The sequence below is a fragment of the Globicephala melas genome, chromosome 4 (genome assembly GCF_963455315.2).
Source record: "Globicephala melas chromosome 4, mGloMel1.2, whole genome shotgun sequence".
Classification (NCBI taxonomy): Eukaryota; Metazoa; Chordata; class Mammalia; order Artiodactyla; family Delphinidae; genus Globicephala; species Globicephala melas.
Window position 1 is genome coordinate 18,567,934 of NC_083317.1, and position 19,367 is coordinate 18,587,300.

The window sequence follows — 19,367 nt, forward strand, 5'->3', positions numbered from 1 at the left end:
AGGTGTAAAGGAAACCTTATTTAAATTTCCATATGTGAATTAATCGCATGTTCATGAGTACAAATTATAATATGAGAAGTGCAAAAAGAGAAATGAGGGGAAAAGGGCATTTTGCTGGTAAATAGGGTAAACAGTAGTAACAAACTGAATATCCCTTTCAGTGATTAAATATATGGTGTTGTGATGGCATATAGAACTGGGTATATAGTCTTCTCAGTGTATTCAGTCTTACGTTTATTTCTGTTTAGACACGTATCCTTAGATTCAGTTTCCCTCCTAACCTCAACCTGTCCACGTTCAACTCATCAATCACTCTTTGAAAGATATTCGTGATCTTTAAAATTTGAAGCTAAGCTAGTACTGACCACTAGCCACACGAGGCTCTTGAGCACTTGGAATGTTCTAGTCCAAAGTGGTGTGTGCTATAAGTGGAATATACACATCAGCTCTCAGAGAGTTAGTCTGAGGGGTAAAAAAAAAAAAAAGAATGTAGACTGTCTTAGTAATAATTTTTTACGTTGATTGCATGTTGAAACGATAAAATCTAGGGTATACTGGGTTAAAGAAAGTATATTATAAAATTAATTTTACCCATTTCTTTTTACTTTTGTAATGTGGCTACTAGAAATTTAAAACCTCATATATGGCCCACATTACATTTCCATTGGACAGGGCTGCTCAAAGCTCTTCTGGTGCAGGATTATGTCTCAGTTCTTTTGTATCCTTCATGGAACTGAGTACAGACGGGTATTCAGAACTACTCAGTGGTAATAGAGATGATCCATTAAAGTTCAACCAAATCATGTTGGGTTTTAGTTTTTATTATTGTTCCTCATCCTATTTGAAGATCTTTGGCCGGGAGGCTTTGTTCGCCTCACCTTTTCACGTACGGAAATCATTCCATCCCCTGAGTCACTGTGTAGTTAGTTTCCTCCCCTCTGCCTCAAATCTAGAACACTTTCTACCCTATTTTGTGATAACTTCTGGGATTAAAGAAACAAAAGACAAAACAGGAGAGACTTGGCTCTTAGGGATGTGTGAAAATGTGCTCAATTCTTAAGATGGTGCCAATGTCACCAATCTATGGGACAGAACACAGGCTTATGGAAGGAAGGTGTAGAAGGTTTGATTATTTTTTTCAAAATAGGGACAGACCAAGCCAGTCACAAAAAGGCAAATACAGTATGATTCCACTCATATGAGGTACCTAGAATAGTCAAATTCATAAAGACAGAAAGTATTGTAGAATGGTGGTTGCCAGGGGATTGGGGGAGAGGGAAATGGGGACTTGTTTAATGGGTACAGAGTTTCAGTTTTGCAAGATGAAAAGAGTTCTGGAGATTGGTTTCACAACAGTGTGAATGTACTTAACGCTGCTGAACTGTACACTTAAAAATGGTTAAGATGGTAAATTGTATGTTATGTGTATTTTACCACTATTAAAAAGAAAAAGAAAAGCCATTCTAAAAAGTGTTTCATAATGCAATAACCTGTAACTTAAAAAAAAAAAAAACACTTAATGAGTTATAATGGATTATCTTAAGGACACCCTTGCTACCCGAAGGAACAGCTGAATCCAGTCACTTGGGAGCTTGTTAGAAAAGCAGAATCAGTCCCACCCTAGACTTTTCCAATCAGAAACTGCATTTTAACAAGATCCCCAGGTGATTCAGGTACACGTTAAAGCTTGAGAAATGCTGTTCCAAACATCATTTCTCAAAGTGTGGTCCATGAACCACCTGAATCTGAATCCTTCTGAGGAGGTATGTTTTCACACCCATCCCAGATCAGGTCCAGGTCTTGGGGCCAGAAGGGGATGGATCTACTACTGTCTGGTCAAGCATCCCAAGGTGACTCTGAAGCACGTTAAAGTTTGAGAACCCCCGACCTGGAAAGATTTAACAACCATTATTCTCATAATTCCATCTTTTAACTGGTGTTGGGATAATTACAAATATAAGTAATAAAAAGGCCCATTATTAATAAAAATCAAGAATATGAGTAATAAAGCAGTAAAAAAGGGGTAACAGAAAAAACACATGTAACTTAACTAATCTTGGGTGGTTTGGTGAGGAAGGCATGATTCAGAATTTGTGGAATATTGTCATCTGCAGCAACGTGGATGGACCTAGAGATTATCATACTAAGTGAAGTAAATCAGACAGAGAAAGACAAATATCATATGATATCACTTATATGTGGAATCCAAAAAAAAGACACAAATGAACTTATTTCCAAAACAGAAAGAGACTCACAGACACAGAAAACAAACTTATGGATACCAAAGGGGAAAGGAGTGGGGGAGGGATAAATTAGGAGGCTGGGATTAACATATACACATGACTTTGTATAACATAGATAACCAACAAGGACCTAGTGTATAGCTCAGGGAACTATACTCGATATTATGTAATAACCTATAAGGGAAAAGTCTGAAAAAGAATCTATATATCTGAATTGCTGTGCTGTTCACCTGAACTTACACAGTATTGTAAATCAACTATACTTCAATAAAATTTAAAAACAAAACCAGAAAAAGAATTTGTGGAATACTGTAACACTTTGCTGAAATAGTGAGCATTCCAATAGATTTAGGGCCCAAAGTTGAACCTGGTTCTGTTATTAACTAGACAGAAACCAGATCAGGCCTAAGTTTCCTAATCTGTAAAGAGGAATTGAATTCTGTGATCAGTGACTTTTACATTTCTAAGACAAGGTTAAACTTGAAAAGCAAAGAATTTTCTTTATTATTGATATATGTGTGAATATTCTGAAATTTTTAAAAGAATTTAAATGCCACACGTTACACAAATTATTGAAAAAGAGATTTGCTAAGAAAATCTAAAACTAAGCTTTGTCTAGTTATTTTAGATGACATAGACGAAAAACCCAAGTTAGTAAAGATCTTTTTTAACACAAGTTCTTTTCAGTTGACAGTAATTTCATGGACAGTTTTTGAAGGCCACAATGTTGATATAGATGTAAATAGGTATGTCCTTATTAAAATTTGTTGTGGAAGCTTCAAATATTTTTAAGTAGGCATTACTTTAAGTTTTAGATTGACAAAAAAATTGACAGGATAGCCCAGAGAGTTCCCATACACCACCTTGCCCAGTTTCCCCTAATATTAACATCTTACATTAATATGGTACATTAGTTACAGTTAATGAACCAATTTTGATACATTATTATTAATAAAGTCTGTCCTTTATTCATACCTTATTTATGTCCTTAGTTTTTACCTAAAGTCCTTTCTCTGTTCCAAGATCCCATCCAGAACACTGCATGACATTTACTTGCCAGGTCTTCTCAGCCCCTTCTTGGCCATGACAGTTTCTCATAGCTTCCTTTTTGATGACCTTGGCAGTTTTGAGGAGTACTGGTCAGGTATTTTGTTAGATGTCCCTCTGTTGCAATTTTCTCATTGCTTAGGCTGGGGTTATGGGTTTTTGGAAGAAAGACTACAGAGGTAAAGTGCCCTTTTCATCATATCACATCAAGGGCATCTATTATCAACATGATACGTAACTGTTGTTGACTTTGATCGCATGGCTGGGGTAGTGGTTGTCAGGTTTCTTCACTATAAAGATGCTCTTTTCTCCCCATTGTGTATTGAACTCTTCAAAAGGAAATCACTAGGCACGCCCACAATTAAGACCATTATGCCTCACCTCCTCAAGGGCATAGATGATTTGGAATTCTGCACGGGCAGAATTTGCCTCTTTCCATCCATTTATTTATTCAGTTATTTTGACTCATAAATAAATATTTTATATTTTGTGTTATAATCTAACACTACTTTATTAATTATATATATATATATTATTACTCAAATTGTTCCAGTTTTGGCCTTTGGGAGCTCATTCATTTAGCTCCTGTGCTTTTATTTTATTTTTTTTTGCGGTACGCAGGCCTCTCACCGTTGTGGCCTCTCCCGCTGCGGAGCAAAGGCTGCGGACACCCAGGCTCGGTGGCCATGGCTCATGGGCCCAGCCGCTCCGCGGCACGTGGATCCTCCCGGACCGGGGCACGAACCCATGTCGCCTGCATCGGCAGGCGGACTCTCAACCACTGCGCCACCAGGGAAGCCCTCCTGTGCTTATTTGAAATACCCTCTTTTATTTTTTTCTCCACAAGATGCTCCAACTTATCTTCTATATTTTATGCCCCAATCCTAGAATCCATTATTCCTCTAAGGAGCTCTGGTTCCTTTTATTGGAGAATAATATTAAAAACTGAGATCTGGGCGTCAGGTGTGCTCATTGCTACTGGAACATCTTTGCTTTTAAGTCCTCTCAACTGACAGAGTGAGGCGTTATATTTGTGTGTAGTCCTCCTTGTATGAATATTTCTATAGCTAACCATTTGTATCTATATTAAGCTAAATATCAGTTCATCCTTATGTCTCCAGCTCTAATCTGTTATTACACGGATCCTTCTTCCTCCTCCCCTTGCTCATCTGTAAATTCTCACTCCAACAGTGGGAAACCTGGTCCCACCATCCACCTTCTAGTTACACAATTGTTCAATTGTGCACTTGCTGAACAGTATCAGAGTTGTTAGCTCATACCTTTGTGAGGCTTTTAAAAAGCTGCAAAATTGCTAACAAACGTTTATTTTATTCTTGTCTTTTTAACATATGTCCTTTGCACTGTTTTCATCATCTTAAGACCAGTGTTATTCAGAGCCTGGGTAAAAGACTATTTCTATCTAGTACAAGCTGCCATTTGTGTATGTACATGAGACTGGGCTCCATTCACTTGAAAAAATTAGAGAGAGAATTTAGGGGAAACTTTTAGTTTTCACTTCTTTTGCCTTTTTCTTATCTTGATTCATGTAATTTCTGCCATCTGGCAAACAGTTCTGATCTGAAGACTGCCATCTGTCAGTTCTCACTGCTATCTGGTGATAGTTACTGTGAAATGTTGGTGATAGCAACAGTCACGGTTTTTGTTGTTGTTCTGTTTGTTTGTTTGTTTTTGTGGTACGCGGGCCTCTCACTGTTGTGGCCTCTCCCGTTGCGGTGCACAGGCTCCGGACACGCAGGCTCAGGGACCATGGCTCACGGGCCTAGCCGCTACGCGGCATGTGGGATCTTCCTGGACCGGGGCACGAACCTGTGTCCCCTGCATTAGCAGGCAGACTCTCAACCACTGCGCCACCAGGGAAGCCCCTGTTGTTTTTTTAATTGAAGTATAGTTGATTTACAATGTTAGTTTCAGGTGTACAGCACAATGATTCAGTTATACATATGTGTGTGTGTGTGTGTATATATATATATGTATATACATATATATGTATTCTTTTTCAGATCTTTTCCCTTATAGGGTATTACAAAATATTGAGTACAGTTCCCTGTGCTATACAGTAGGTCCTTGTTGTTATCTATTTCATATATAGTAGTGTGTATATGTTAATACCAACCTCCTAATTTATCCCCCCCATCTTTCCCCTTTGGTAACCATAAGTTTGTTTTCTATGTCTGTGGGTATATTTCTGTTTTACAAATAAGTTCATTTGTATATATATATTTTTAGATTCCACATATAAGTGATATCATATGGTGTTCATCTTTCTCTGTCTGGCTTATTTCACTTAGTCTGATAATCTCTAGGTCCATCCATGTTGCTGCAAATGGCATTATTTCCTTCTTTTTTATGGTTGAGTAATATTCCATAATATATATATATATATATATACACACACATACCACATCTTCTTTATCCATTCATTTGTTGATGGACATTTAGGTTGCTTCCATGTCTTGGCTATTGTAAATAGTGCTGCTGTGAACTTTGGGGTGCATGTATCTTTTCAAATGGGTAATTCACCCTTGTCCCATGTCCTCTTTGAGAACCCAGTAACTACCCGTTCTCTGAAGCAAAGACCATAACAGTTCTATCACATGAAAAGTTTGTTGAAAGGTATTTTGGGTGCTTCTGTAACAATTCTTTCCATCTCTTGAACACAAATACCTTCCAGAAAAATGTCCCAGCCTATTTGTTAACATGTGAAAGTTACAAAATATCAATATGTAATGAGCAAATTCAATAAAAATGTTAGCAGAGGAAGAGTCTGACATGGTAAAATTAAAAAGCACCTGAGTGAATGCTTGTTTACAGTTCCCACTTTGATGTGCATGGATGCAGTAGTGTAGGTTACTAAGTACATGAATCTGGAATGTTCTACTCGTCTGCACATGCCCTGGGAAAGATTAGGAGAGTCTTGCCCAATCGTTTTCTGCCGTCTTCAGTATAAAGCATCTTCTAGCTCCTGGAATGGAACCAGTTAGATCCTTGACACTTTTTCTCTTATGCCCCTCAGTTAATCCTTTAGATTCTATCTTCACACTGTATCCAGACTCTTACCACTGCCCACCATCTCTACTGCCATCATCCTGGTCCAAGCCATTGTCATCTCCCAACTGGATCACTGCCACAGCTCACTACCTGGTCTTCCTCCTTCTAATCTTGCCCGCTTGGGCAAGAATAAGTCGCTTAGAAAACCACGCCAGAGTCTTCCAGTGCCCCTCAGGGTGCTGGCCAGAGTGTGGGCAATGTTTAAGGCCCCGTGCAGTCTGCTCCCACTCAGTGACCTCCTGTCTGTCATTCATCTGTGACGACACTGGTCCCCTTGCTATTCTGTAAACCCACCAGGCAGGCTGCTGCCTCAGGTCCTTTGCACTTGTCCCTCCCTCCGAGATCTGGTTGGTTTGTTACCTCACTTCCTCAGGTCTTCACTCACATGTCCTATTTTTAGTGAGGCTTTCCCTGAACACTGTTTAAAATTTTACCCCCTCATCCACCAAAGCCTCTATCCCTTCATGTGCCTTATCTCCATAATATTCATTACCATCTGACATTCTCTTTTACTTTTTTGCTTTATCTTTCCCACCAGAATCCCATTTAGTTTCATCTCTTTAGTCGACTGCTGTATTCCCAGCACTAAGGAAAAATAGAAGGTATGCAGTGGAGAGTTAGTGAATGAAGGACAGTGAGCAACGGAGGGGATTCAGGAAAAACCCCACAGCCAGGGCTCGCGAGTCCTGTGCGAAAGGCGAAAGCACTGATCACTCGGATTCCCTACTTCTCCTGTCCTAGGGATTCCACCCCACCCTAATGACCACTGTTTTTTCCTCTCACATCATAAGCAATACTCAAATGTAATACCATTTATCTATAGAACTATAACTTGGTGGAGATGGTGTAATGAAAATAAAACCCTATTGCCTTCAGTAGCTGTTACTGTTCTAAGTAACTATAATTAGTATTAATATGAGAAGACTTAGTGGTCGATGACATACTGGGGAAAAAGTATTAGTAATAATACTAATAAAATAATTTATTGAGCACCTTTGTTGTGGGCACTGAGTTGAGTGCTTTATGAATATTAACTCATACTCCCAACTCCACCATTTACCACATGTGTGAGCTGGGCTGATTATGTAACATCTTAGTCTCACCTTCTTCTCTTATAAAGTGAGATCATTATAGCTGCTTTGGTGTGTGGTTCTGAGTGTGATGTGAGATGATGTCCAGGAAGCATTTAGGCCAGTGGTGGGCACAGGGTCCAGAATTACTGGAACTATTGAATCTTACCTTCGAGAGCCAGGTCTGGGCCACATCTCATCTCTCATAGAAGAGTATAGCCCAAGGAAGGAAACTGAGGCTTTGCCATTTTTCAGGAATTCCATTGCTAGAATGTTCTTCCGCCCCCTTTCCCTTAACTCTTGAGAGACAAGGAAGAGAGGTTACACCTTGGGCCAAAATACAAAGACTTCAGATGTTTCTAGCCAACACCATTTTAGTCTTTGTGAATTCATGGAAACACAGTTTATTCATCTGAGCTTTCTGTGTCTTGAAGAACATATGTGTGGTTCTGGAATCTTTTTTAATCAATCAATTTAATCAATCAATCTTTTTTAATCAATCTTTTAATCAATCTTTTAATCAATCTTTTAATCAATCTTTAATCAATCTTTTTTAATCAATCTGTTCAATCCCTGACTCTCAAAAACTTAGCAGCCTCAGTTTTGAGAAATTCTCTTCTTTCCTCTGATATCCTTTCCCCCCTTTTCTCCCTCCCTGTGCCATGGATTCACAGTCTCTTTGGTTTTAGTTGTAATACTTTCGCTCTATTCTATTTTCTTCCTGGAATCATCTGTCTCTTGAAAAGGAACATAAAGAGATTGAAAAATACATTCCTATCTTCAAATTTCATAGTACTTGCCTGTTTAATATTCATTTCCAATTCTTCTTTTCGAACAGAATTCCAGATTTTTTTAATTCACGGTGACAGTGTGCTCAGCCAGAAATACTTTTTGCAGATTCCCTTGCAGCTTAGTGTGCCAGATAACATAGCTATGGTATATAGGATGTGGGTACTGGGGAGGGTGTTCCTCCCATGTAAGACAGCAAAGCTTTCATAGGGAAAAAAAACATACCCAAAAACCTTCATCTCTTGGCCTTTTCTTCCTGTTCCTGTCTGAAACTTGGATATGAAGTCTTAAGATTCTGTGACCATAAGACATCATGACAAATGCCAACATGCTAAGGACAGCAGTGCAGAAAGATAGGAATAACCTAGTCCCTGAGGGCAGCATTGAACATCTGCAGTAGCTTCAGCCTCAATACCAGACTTCTTACTGCAGAGAAATAATCCCATCGTGATTTTTTTGTTTTGTTTTGTTTTGTTTGCGATACGCGGGGCTCTCACTGTTGTGGCCTCTCCCATTGCGGAGCACAGACTCCAGACGTGCAGGCTCAGCGGCCATGGCTCATGGGCACAGCCGCTCTGCGGCATGTGGGATCTTCCCGGACCGGGGCACGAACCCGTGTCCCCTGCATCAGCAAGTGGACTCTCAACCACGGCGCCACCAGGGAAGCCCTCCCATCGTGTTTTTAAGCCACTGTTTGTCATGCATTCTCTTCTGTGTTTATCCTGTGCTCTATTCTGTGCAGTAGAATGCATTTTCAGCTGTTTCACGTGACTTGCTAGCTAATTTAAATCCAGTTTTATTGTCAAACTGACCACATTGTAGATCACAACACTGAAGTATTTTGTAGTACAAAAGTGAATCTACTTTTATAAAAGCCAAAGGGAATTAGCCAAGTAACCCATTTCGAGCAGACTTTAAATGGCAGCAAGTTGAGTTACCACACTTGGATGGAGAGGCCAGAGATTCAGATTTTCAGGCCAGTTCCACCGCCAGCTGGCTCTGTGGGCAGGCCACTTGACCTGGATTATTTCCCTCCCATCTGCAAAATGAGGTAATTTAAGTAAGCCAATCCTCTCAAAGACCACCAAAGAGCCAGTGGATTGATGCCTGCAGAGTCTCAGCTGAATTTGGCATTATTGTTTACCTTGCCAAGACTTTTTAGCTAAGAAGCCAAGCACAGATTTTGTTCCTTAGCTGTGAAAATTCCCTTTCAATTGCAGTGTGTGTAATATAAATTGTGAATTTTTAAAACAAGAAACCAGGTTGTATGATTATCAGTAAATATGCACAGTGTACACTGAATTGAACCACTAGGATTAAATGGTGCCAAATTCCTAAAGTTCAGCATTAGCTGAAACATTATGATACTTAATTATCTTATTATGATACTTAATTTATTTTGGTCTCTTTCACTTGAATTCTGTTAATTTTTTTTTTACCTGAGGATCAAACCAAATAAACAGAAGGTTTGTTTTAAAAAAAATTAAAGTGTGCATGGTTCTATATGGAAACTCCAGGTATATATACTATCAGATTTTTTTAAATTAAACAACTATTTTTTAGAGCAATTTTAGGTTCACAGCAAAATTGAGTGGAAAGTACAGAGAGTTCCCACATAATCCTCTGTCATATCATAGGTTTTTAAGAATAATGCTTTTAGAATTAAAAAGAGAGGAAACGTAAACCATGTTAAACTAAACCCGTTTCTGAAAAAGGACTTGTTGTATTTTTACTACTTCTCTTTAATTCCTTATTAAAAAAATTTTAACAGATTTTTTTGGTTTAATTACTTTAAAATTTCTGATGTGTAACATTCTAGTATGTTTCATCAGTTTTGAAAGTAATATAAGCAAGGTTGTAAAATCCAGTCTTTGCTGAATTTTATTTTGATGTTAGAGTACAATGAGTTTTCTATTTTGCCATTAGTCCCGAGGGCCTATTAAATAACCAGTATTAGTCCTTTAAAAAAACAATCTCATTTGAGGGACATACATTTCTTGGCTTCTGTGCAATATTAGAAACCTAAGAGCATCTTTACACGATGAAATGAAGTGTCATTTTCCGAATTAAAAAAAAAATCAAATATCCTTTTATAAATTAATGCTATACATGTCCTTTTGATGAACATTAGATTTTACCAGGGTAACTATCTTTCAGTGACTTTGACTTTGCATTAAAATCTACTCCTCAGCAGACTGGCCTAAGGTCAAGTAAAACAAGACACTGTTGTCTGGCAGCTATTACCCAGTTTATGCCACAAGAACTATTTCAGGACAAAGTTGGGAGTATCTGATATCTTCTCCTGATTGTCTCATAAACTGATTTAATAGCTTTGGGCCAGACATTGAATCTTTCCCGATAACTACTTGTAAAATAGAAAAACATTGCTTACTATTTCGGACATTTGTAGATATGGCAGTATGGCTTGACAGACCAGAGCTAATATATCAGGCAAGCATCTTCAGGCCACTGGTCACTTCTGGCCTCCTGTGGCCTTGAAAATTGGGATGCCTCAGATATAAAGTATTCTTGCTATGGTTGATTGCCTGCCCTGAGAAACCATGAAGAGTCCACTTGGAGAAAGGTATATTGGTTTTGGATGAGGATTTTTTTTCCATTCTCCCAACTCATCTGGTTTTAGTTTGTTTTGTTTGTTTGTCTTATTTGTTCTTTTGTTTTACAGTATTCTATGTAAAAGCAAAAGAAAAATGTGACATCACTTGCATTATGTCATTTCTTTCCTTATAGTTTATATCTTAATGTTTATCTCTGGGGCTAGGTTATAATCTCCTGAAGGTAGGCGGCCTTAGACATGTTTCTGGGAAATGAGATTTATATTATAAGAGATCCATCACACAGCTGTTGTGGAGCTGAGATGCAGTGATGCATATGGAGAACTAGCCACTCCATGGACTCAAGGGTTCCTTTCTCACCAAGTACCAACTGCACACAGCCCTTGGGAGCAACGTGTCTCATTAATTCTTGCATTCTCTGTGACTCACAATACAATGCTGTGGGCACCACCGATTGTTTCAAAGATTTGAGGAATGACAAGATGACGCTGTTTGTCCCCTGTGATTTGCTTAGATTTTATCTAAATTTTATTTATTAAACTAAATACGTAAATATCATGAGACGTGCATGTTTCAGCTAGAAACAGACTAAAATTTAAGCACCTTTATAGAAAGAGGTTTTTTTCCGTTTTTTTTTTTTTTGCTGTACGCGGGCCTCTCACTGTTGTGATCTCTCCCGTTGCAGAGCACAGGATTCGGACGCGCAGGCCCAGCGGCCATGTCCCACGGGCCCAGCCGCTCCGCGGCATGTGGGATCCACCCGGACCGGGGCACGAACCTGAGTCCCCTGCATCGGCAGGCGGACTCTCAACCACTGCGCCACCAGGGAAGCCCAGAAAGAGAGTTTTAAAGAACACTTTTAGGGAATTCCCCAGTGGTCCAGTGGTTAGGGCTCTGCACTTTCACTGCCAAGGGCCCGGGTTCAATCCCTGGTCGGGACTAAGGTCCCACAAGCCCCTTTTATATAATGGGATTGAAAAGTTTTTTTCTTCCCCTTCTTAGGACATTTATCTCTTTATGTAGCATTTCAGAAAATTTCAGGTAATGGACTATGAAAGTAAAAATATTGTTCTTGTCTTTCTGATATGTGGACAACTTGTATTCCTTGCTCATTTGTAGTCGTTGCTTTAAATCTCTTCTCGCATGTCTTGCTTGAAGGATTGCAGTACCTTACTCAGTGGTCTCCCTGCTTTCTTGGTCTCAAAACGCTAGTCCATCCTTCACTTGATTAAAAAGTTTACCTGAAAATCAAACTTGAGCACATCATTCTTGTTTAAAATAGCCTTTGGCCGATGTTGCGTCCAAAATGGCATGTAAAACCTTAGACTCTAAAACTGGAGTCCACCATATTTCTCCAGTCTTATTTATTTCTGGACATTTTTTCCCACTTACCATGTGTTCCAGCCACAGTGAACTTCTGTGTCTTCTACAGATATGCTTTGTCCCTTATTCTTTCTTTGCACAGAAAGTTTCCTTTTGCCATCCTTCCAACCATCCATCCATCCAATATGGTCATGTTTGCCAACACTGGACCATGGATTGGGAATAGGACGTTAAACAAGATAGATACTGTCCTTACATCTTGCAACTTCCCATTCATTTCCTACATGTCACACTCCTGCTCATCCATTTAGACTCATCTCTAACGTTATTTCTATTTTGAGGTCTTTCCCAGCACACCCAAACAGATATGTTCACTATGTTGGCCCATCACTTTATCTCTATTACAGCGTTTAATTTCTTCATTCATCAAGACATTTATTGCCTACTGTGTTCAGAATCTATGCTGAAAGCTGGGGATACTGTAGTGAACAAAGCAAATAAAAATTAAGCCCACAGCGCTTCCCTGGTGGCACAGTGGTTGAGAGTCCGCCTGCCGATGCAGGGGACACGGGTTCGTGCCTCGGTCCGGGAAGATCCCACATGCCGCAGAGCGGCTGGGCCCGTGAGCCATGGCTGCTGAGCCTGCGCGTCCGGAGCCTGTGCTCCGCAACGGGAGAGGCCACAGCAGTGAGAGGCCCGCGTACCGCAAAAAAGAAAAAAAAAAAAATTAAGCCCACAGCTTATACATTATGTTGTAATTATCCAACTTTCACCCTTATGAGAATGTGAATTCTTATAGGACTTTATGTATCAATAATATCTTTATATCTGAAGTACCAGCAATGCTAAAAATAGTTTGCATGATATACAATTTTAAAAATATATATAGCAAAAGTCTAAGGAGTTTTCATAATTTAATTGAATTAAACTCTCTGTGTATATATGTGTATTGTATATAAACATATAATACACATATGTATATTTGCTTCAGATATATATATGTGTGTGTATATATATATATATATATATATATTTTTTTTTTTTTTTTTTTTTTTGCGGTATGCGAGCCTCTCACTGTTGTGTCCTCTCCCGTTGCGGAGCACAGGCTCCGGACGCGCAGGCTCAGTGGCCATGGCTCACGGGCCCAGCCGCTCTGCGGCATGTGGGATCTTCCCGGACCGGGGCACGAACCCGTGTCCCCTGCATCGGCAGGCGGACCCTCGACCACTACGCCACCAGGGAAGCCCTAGATATTTTTTTAAGAAGTAAAATTTTATGGATCTAGTTGAATTTCTCTGTTTTCCTCTGTGATTCCATACACTTGAAAAGTAACCATTACTTTAATTAAATTTCTTGATGATCAAAAAATAAAATAAAATAAAAACACTAAGCATATATTAAAATAATAATAATACACATATGTGTATATATAGATTTTGTTTGTTTAGGAAGTAGAAAAATGCTAAATTTTCTATTAGCTTACAAAGAGATTAAAATGTCCAAGAAAGAGGAGTGGACAATCATCTATTTTGATTCTTCCCAGTGATTGCCTAGGCAGTGTCAATCTGTCATTTTTTAATCCTTGTCGCAATTGAATGGCAATTTTTTATATGATTAATTTGCAGTCAGAGATTCATACTAGTTAAGTTAAAGTTTCACTTAAGACATGTAGGAAGTATTTTAACCATCAAGGTAATGTGGCAAGGAACTTGGCTGTTTAAGGAAGCAGGACTCAACATTCTAAAGGTACTAGTCTTTCCTGGATTGATTACTTCACCATTCTAAAAGCTGTATAACCTCTCTGAAGTTCTTTCAGCCCATCTTTCCTTGTTACTGTCACTGGGATAAGGCCCTTGGGATGCAGATGGGATGACATGAAGCTGTTTTCCTTTCTTGCAGTTGGTGAGTTTGTAAGCGATGCTCTCCTCGTTCCCGACAAGTGCAAATTCTTACACCAGGAGAGGATGGATGTTTGTGAAACCCACCTTCACTGGCACACCGTTGCCAAAGAGGTACCCACCCATTCATTCTTTCTACTTTTAAAGTGAAGACTTCCTAGGAACTATGGGCAGTGACATTTTAGAGGGTATTTGAAGGCAACAGCTGTGTTGATAAATATGTTTTTAAAATTATTATTGTTAAAAATAAAAGACTTCATAAATATTTTAAGAGGATATCTTGAGGCAACAGCTGTGTTGATAAATAAGTTATTATTATTTAAAAAACCATCCATGAGTATTTTATATTTAGTTAGATTTGTTATGTCTATGCCATGTTTTATAATTTAGAAACTACAATTTTATACTCCCTATAAACCTTCAAACATACCTTTAAAATTTCTTTTTAATTTATCTCTTGTTTTCTTTTGTCATATACCAAGTTTTCAGGATTTAACCTTTTTCTCTATTATCTGTTCGGGAATACAGTGGGAGAACAATAGCTTGTCCTGTACCAACCTGAAAGCTACAGTTAGAAAGCTCAGTTTCTAAGTTGTGCCACCCAATTTTGTGTTCACCATATGCCGTGCCACCACCTTCATTGATCCATAGTAGATGAGTCTATGTCACCAATTCTAAGCTTTGCTAACCCCTGCTTTTGGCAAAGCTGATAAGAGACATAAAAAAGTTAGCATAAAAATGTCACCTTTTTTGAGGGGGGGGCCGTGCCACATGGCTGGTGGGATTTTAGTTCCCCCACCAGGAATCAAACCCGGGCCCTCAGCAGTGGAAGCGCAGAGTCCTAACCACTGGACCGCCAGGGGATTCCCCAAATGTCACTTTTTGATATTACTACCTTCAAAACTACTTTGTCCCTTTGATATATTATGAGGTTTTTCTAGTAAATTTGTATAGTTTTTTTGTAATGCGATCAGTCTCCTAGAATTAGCCTACTTTATCTAGCTCAGTGATTCTCAAATGGAGTCAGTTTTACTCCACATCCCTTCCCAGAAACATGAGCCATTGTCTGGAGACATTATTGGCTTAAGGGGTGGTACTACTGGCATTGGTGGCCAGAGGCCAGAGCTTCTGCTAAACATTCTTCAGTGAACAGGACAGCTTTTCCTCTCCCCTTGCCCTGAAGAATGATCTGGTCCAAAATGTCAATGATACTGAGGTTGAAAAACCCTGATCTACCTTCATTTAAACATTGCATCATAGCCTTAACGCTATTAGGCAGAAAACACCACTTAAGATTCAGCATTAATTTTGCCTTTTTTAAAATAATATGTTTTAATTTGCTGGCAAGTGACCTTGTCTTTATATAAAAATGTTTAAGAGCAGATATTAAGAAAACAAACTAAGTAATTTAAAGCCCAGTACCCATCTGATAACGTCATTTTTCATTTCTTCTTGAGTTAAAAAATTTTTTGTTGTTGTTGCTAAGAAACAAAATGACTCTAATTCCTATGAGGTCAAAATACACTCGTAAAATTTCATTGTTTACCTATGTGTGTTGAATTATCATCTGTCACCGCTGGATGCTTTCAAAGCTTTATGTTAATCTAAATGTGTGGGAATTTAGCAAATCCCAGGAAAGCAAAAGGATATTGAAGGAGAAATCTCTATTGACTTTAAGTTCTGATTCATAGCAGAGGATAATTTCTTCTCTTCCCGGGATTGTTATTTTGGAAGTGAGCCAAGACAGTTAGAATTTCTAGAATGCGATAGGTCTGAGTGAGAGAGGCTTCCATACATAAGGGAGGTAGAAGTGGGTTGGGGGGATATACGTGAAACTGTCACTACTTCCTGATATGCTAATGAAGCCAGAAAGCACTGATTCTCTGATAACTATTCACAATGCAGCCTCTTCTACATCTTAGCTCCCAATTAGTTTCTATTCTATTTTTTAATTAATTTCTATAGTATAACAACGTACCCTTATTAAATAAGTAACAAAGTTAAAAATTAAGGGTACCAAAAAAGCCTGTGCTAAAGAAACTCTGTTGTAAATCCCCTCGAAAAGCAAATGATTCTTTCCATTGTGAAATTGGTTCTTGATACACTGGGCCTGTGTGTTGTTATGATTGAGATTTTCCTACAATGAAGCACATCTATTCCAGTACTCTCACCGTTTTCTCCTTACCTTTTGTAGACCTGTAGTGAGAAGAGTACCAACTTGCATGACTATGGCATGCTGCTGCCCTGTGGAATTGACAAGTTCAGAGGGGTGGAGTTTGTTTGTTGCCCACTGGCCGACGAAAGTGACAATATTGACTCAGCAGACGCAGAGGAGGATGACTCGGATGTCTGGTGGGGTGGAGCAGATACAGACTATGCAGATGGGAGGTAAGGTGGCCTTTATGTTTGGTCTTTTGTAGGTGCCAGAACATCTAGCACATAGTTTTTTTCTTCTATAAATCTATCTATCTTTCTGTTTCTCATTTAAATAATCTCTGCCCACTCCTATCAGATTTTGTTTTTATGGAAAAAAAATCTAACCATGAGGTTCTGTTCTGGTTATGGCCTACCATTTAATTTTAGTATAATTGATCAGCCATCACTGAGTTAATTTTAACTATTTTATTGTACTCTCAAGAGTTGGGATCAAAATTCTACTGATGTTATAATAGGTCACTGGTAGTACTACAGAGAATTGAGATCTGGGTGCACGACATGGCATTTTGTTTTGGTCTGTAATTTAGAAATTTGCAGGGGGGATTTAGGAATCATTTCATCACTCATTAGCTAAAACTGAATTTTTGTTAAGCAAGGTTTGGTTTTGTTTCTGTTATTGTGGGTTTTTGTTTTTCTGGGGTTTTTGTGTTTTGTCATCTTTTCCTATATAAATGAACTCAGAGACAAACTTAAACATTTGCTAAAGTTCTTTAACTGGGAGGGACCTTCAAGATGGCGGAGGAGTAAGACGTGGAGATCACCTTCCGCCCCACAAATACATCAGAAATACATCTACATGTGGAACAACTCCTAGAGAACACCTACTGAATGCTGGCAGAAGACCTCAGACCTCCCAAAAGGCAAGAAACTCCCCACATACCTGGGTAAGGCAAAAGAAAAAATTAAAAACAGAGACAAAAGAATAGGGACAGGACCTGCAGCTCAGGGAGGGAGCTGTGAAGGAGGAAACGTTTCCACACACTAGGAAGCCCCTTCATTGGCGGAGATGGGGGTGGGTGGGGGAGAAGCTTCGGAGCCATGGAGGAGAGCACAAAAACAGGGGTGCAGGGGCAAAGCAGAGAGATTCCTGCACAGAGGATTGGTGCCAACAAGCACTCACCAGCCAGAGACGCTTGTCTGCCCAGGCGCCTGGGCAGGTGGGAGCTGGGAGCTGAGGCTCGGGCTTCGGAGGTCAGATCCCAGGGAGAGGACTGGGGTTGGCTGCGTGAACACAGCCTGCAGGGGCATAGTGCGCCACAGCTAGCCGGGAGGGAGCCCAGGAAAAAGTCTGGAAATACCTAAGAGGCAAGAGACCATTGTTTCGGGGTGCGCGAGGAGAGGGGACTCAGAGCACTGCCTAAACGAGCTCCACAGACGGGTGCGAGCCGCAGCTATCAGCGCGGACCACAGAAACGGGCATGAGATGCTAAGGCTGCTGCTACAGCCACCAAGAAGCCTGTGTGCGAGCACAGGTCACTCTCCTCACCTCCCCTCCCGGGAGCCTGTGCAGCCCGCCACTGCCAGAGTCCCATGATCCAGGGACAACTTCCCTGGAAGAACACACGGCGCACCTCAGGCTGGTGCAACGTCATGTCAGCCTCTGCCACTGCAGGCTCACCCCGCATTCTGTACCCCTCCTTCCCCCTGGCCTGAGTGAGCCAGACCCACTAATCAGCTGCTCCTGTAACCCCACCCTGTCTGGGCGGAGAACAGACACCCTCAGGTGACCTACACTCAGAGGCAGGGCCAAATCCAAAGCTGAACCCCAGGAGCTGTGCGAACAAAGAAGAGAAAGGGAAATCTCTCCCAGCAGCCTCAGGAGCAGTGGATTAAATCTCCACAATCAACTTGATGTACCTGCATCTGTGGAATACCTGAATAGACAACGAATCATCCCAAAACTGAGGCAGTGGACTTTGGGAGCAACTATAAATGGGATCTACTTTCTGCATCTAATTTGTTTCTGGTTTTATGTTTATCTTAGTTTAGTATTTAGAGCTTATTATCATTGGTAGATTTGTCTATTGATTTGGTTGCCCGCTTCCTTTTTATTTTTTATATATATATATATATATATATATGTTTTTTCTTTTTCTCTTTTTGCAAGCGTGTATGTGTATGCTTTTTTGTATGATTTTGTCTGTACAGCTTTGCTTTTACCATTTGTCCTAGGATTCTGTCTGTCCATTTTCTTTTCTTTTTTTTTTTAAGTATAGTTTTTAGCCCTTGTTATCATTGGTGGATTTGTTTCTTAGTTTGGTTGCTCTCTTCTTTCTTACCTGTTTTTTTAATCTTTAATATATATTTTTTTTTATTTTAAAAACCTTATTTACTTTATTTCACTTTTTTCTTTCTTTCTTTATTCTTTTCTCTCCCTTTTCTTCTGAGCCGTGTGACTGACAGGGTCTTGGTGCTCTGGCTGGGTGTCAGGCCTGAGCCTCTAAGGTGGGAGAGGCAAGTTCCTGACATTGGTCCACCAGAGACCTCCCGGCTGCACATAATTGGCTGCACATAATATCATACAATGAAACCTCTCTCAGAGATCTCCATCTCAATGCTAAGACCCAGCTCCACTCACTGACCAGCAAGCTACAGTGCTCAACATCATATGGCAAACAACTAGCAAGACAGAACACAACCCCACCCAGAGAGAGGCTGCGTAAAATCATAATAAGGTCACAGACACCCCAAAACATACCACCGGAAGCCATTCTGCCTGCCAGAAAGACACTATGCAGCCTCATACACCAGAACACAGGCACCAGTCCCCTCCACCAGAAAAACAACACAACCCAATGAATCAGCCTTACACACTGAGGACAGACACCAAAAACAACGTGAACTACGAACCTGTAGCCTGCAAAAAGGAGACCCCGAACACAGTAAGTTAAGCGAAATGAGAAGACTGAGAAATACACAGCAGATGAAGGAGCAAGGTAAAAACCTATAAGACCAAAAAATGAAGAGGAAATAGGCAGCCTACCTGAAAAAGAATTCAGAGTAATGGTAGTAAATATGATCCAAAATCTTGGAAATAGAATGGAGAAAATACAAGAAACGTTTAACAAGGACCTAGAAGAACTAAAGAGTAAACAAACAATCATGAACAGCCCAATAAATGAAATGAAAAATTCTCTA

At 39.7% G+C, this 19,367-nt stretch overlaps 1 protein-coding gene across 6 annotated transcripts in view; it reads left to right on the forward strand.

The window, feature by feature from the left end:
* APP (amyloid beta precursor protein) overlaps positions 1-19,367 on the forward strand; it is a 272,613-nt gene that overhangs the window by 96,882 nt on the left and 156,364 nt on the right. For all 6 annotated transcript variants that reach the window (XM_030880953.3, XM_030880952.3, XM_030880955.2 and 3 more), the window contains exons 4-5: positions 14,014-14,126; positions 16,207-16,400. In XM_030880953.3, the coding sequence (XP_030736813.1) occupies positions 14,014-14,126; positions 16,207-16,400 (307 nt within the window). The remainder of the gene's footprint in view (positions 1-14,013; positions 14,127-16,206; positions 16,401-19,367) is intronic.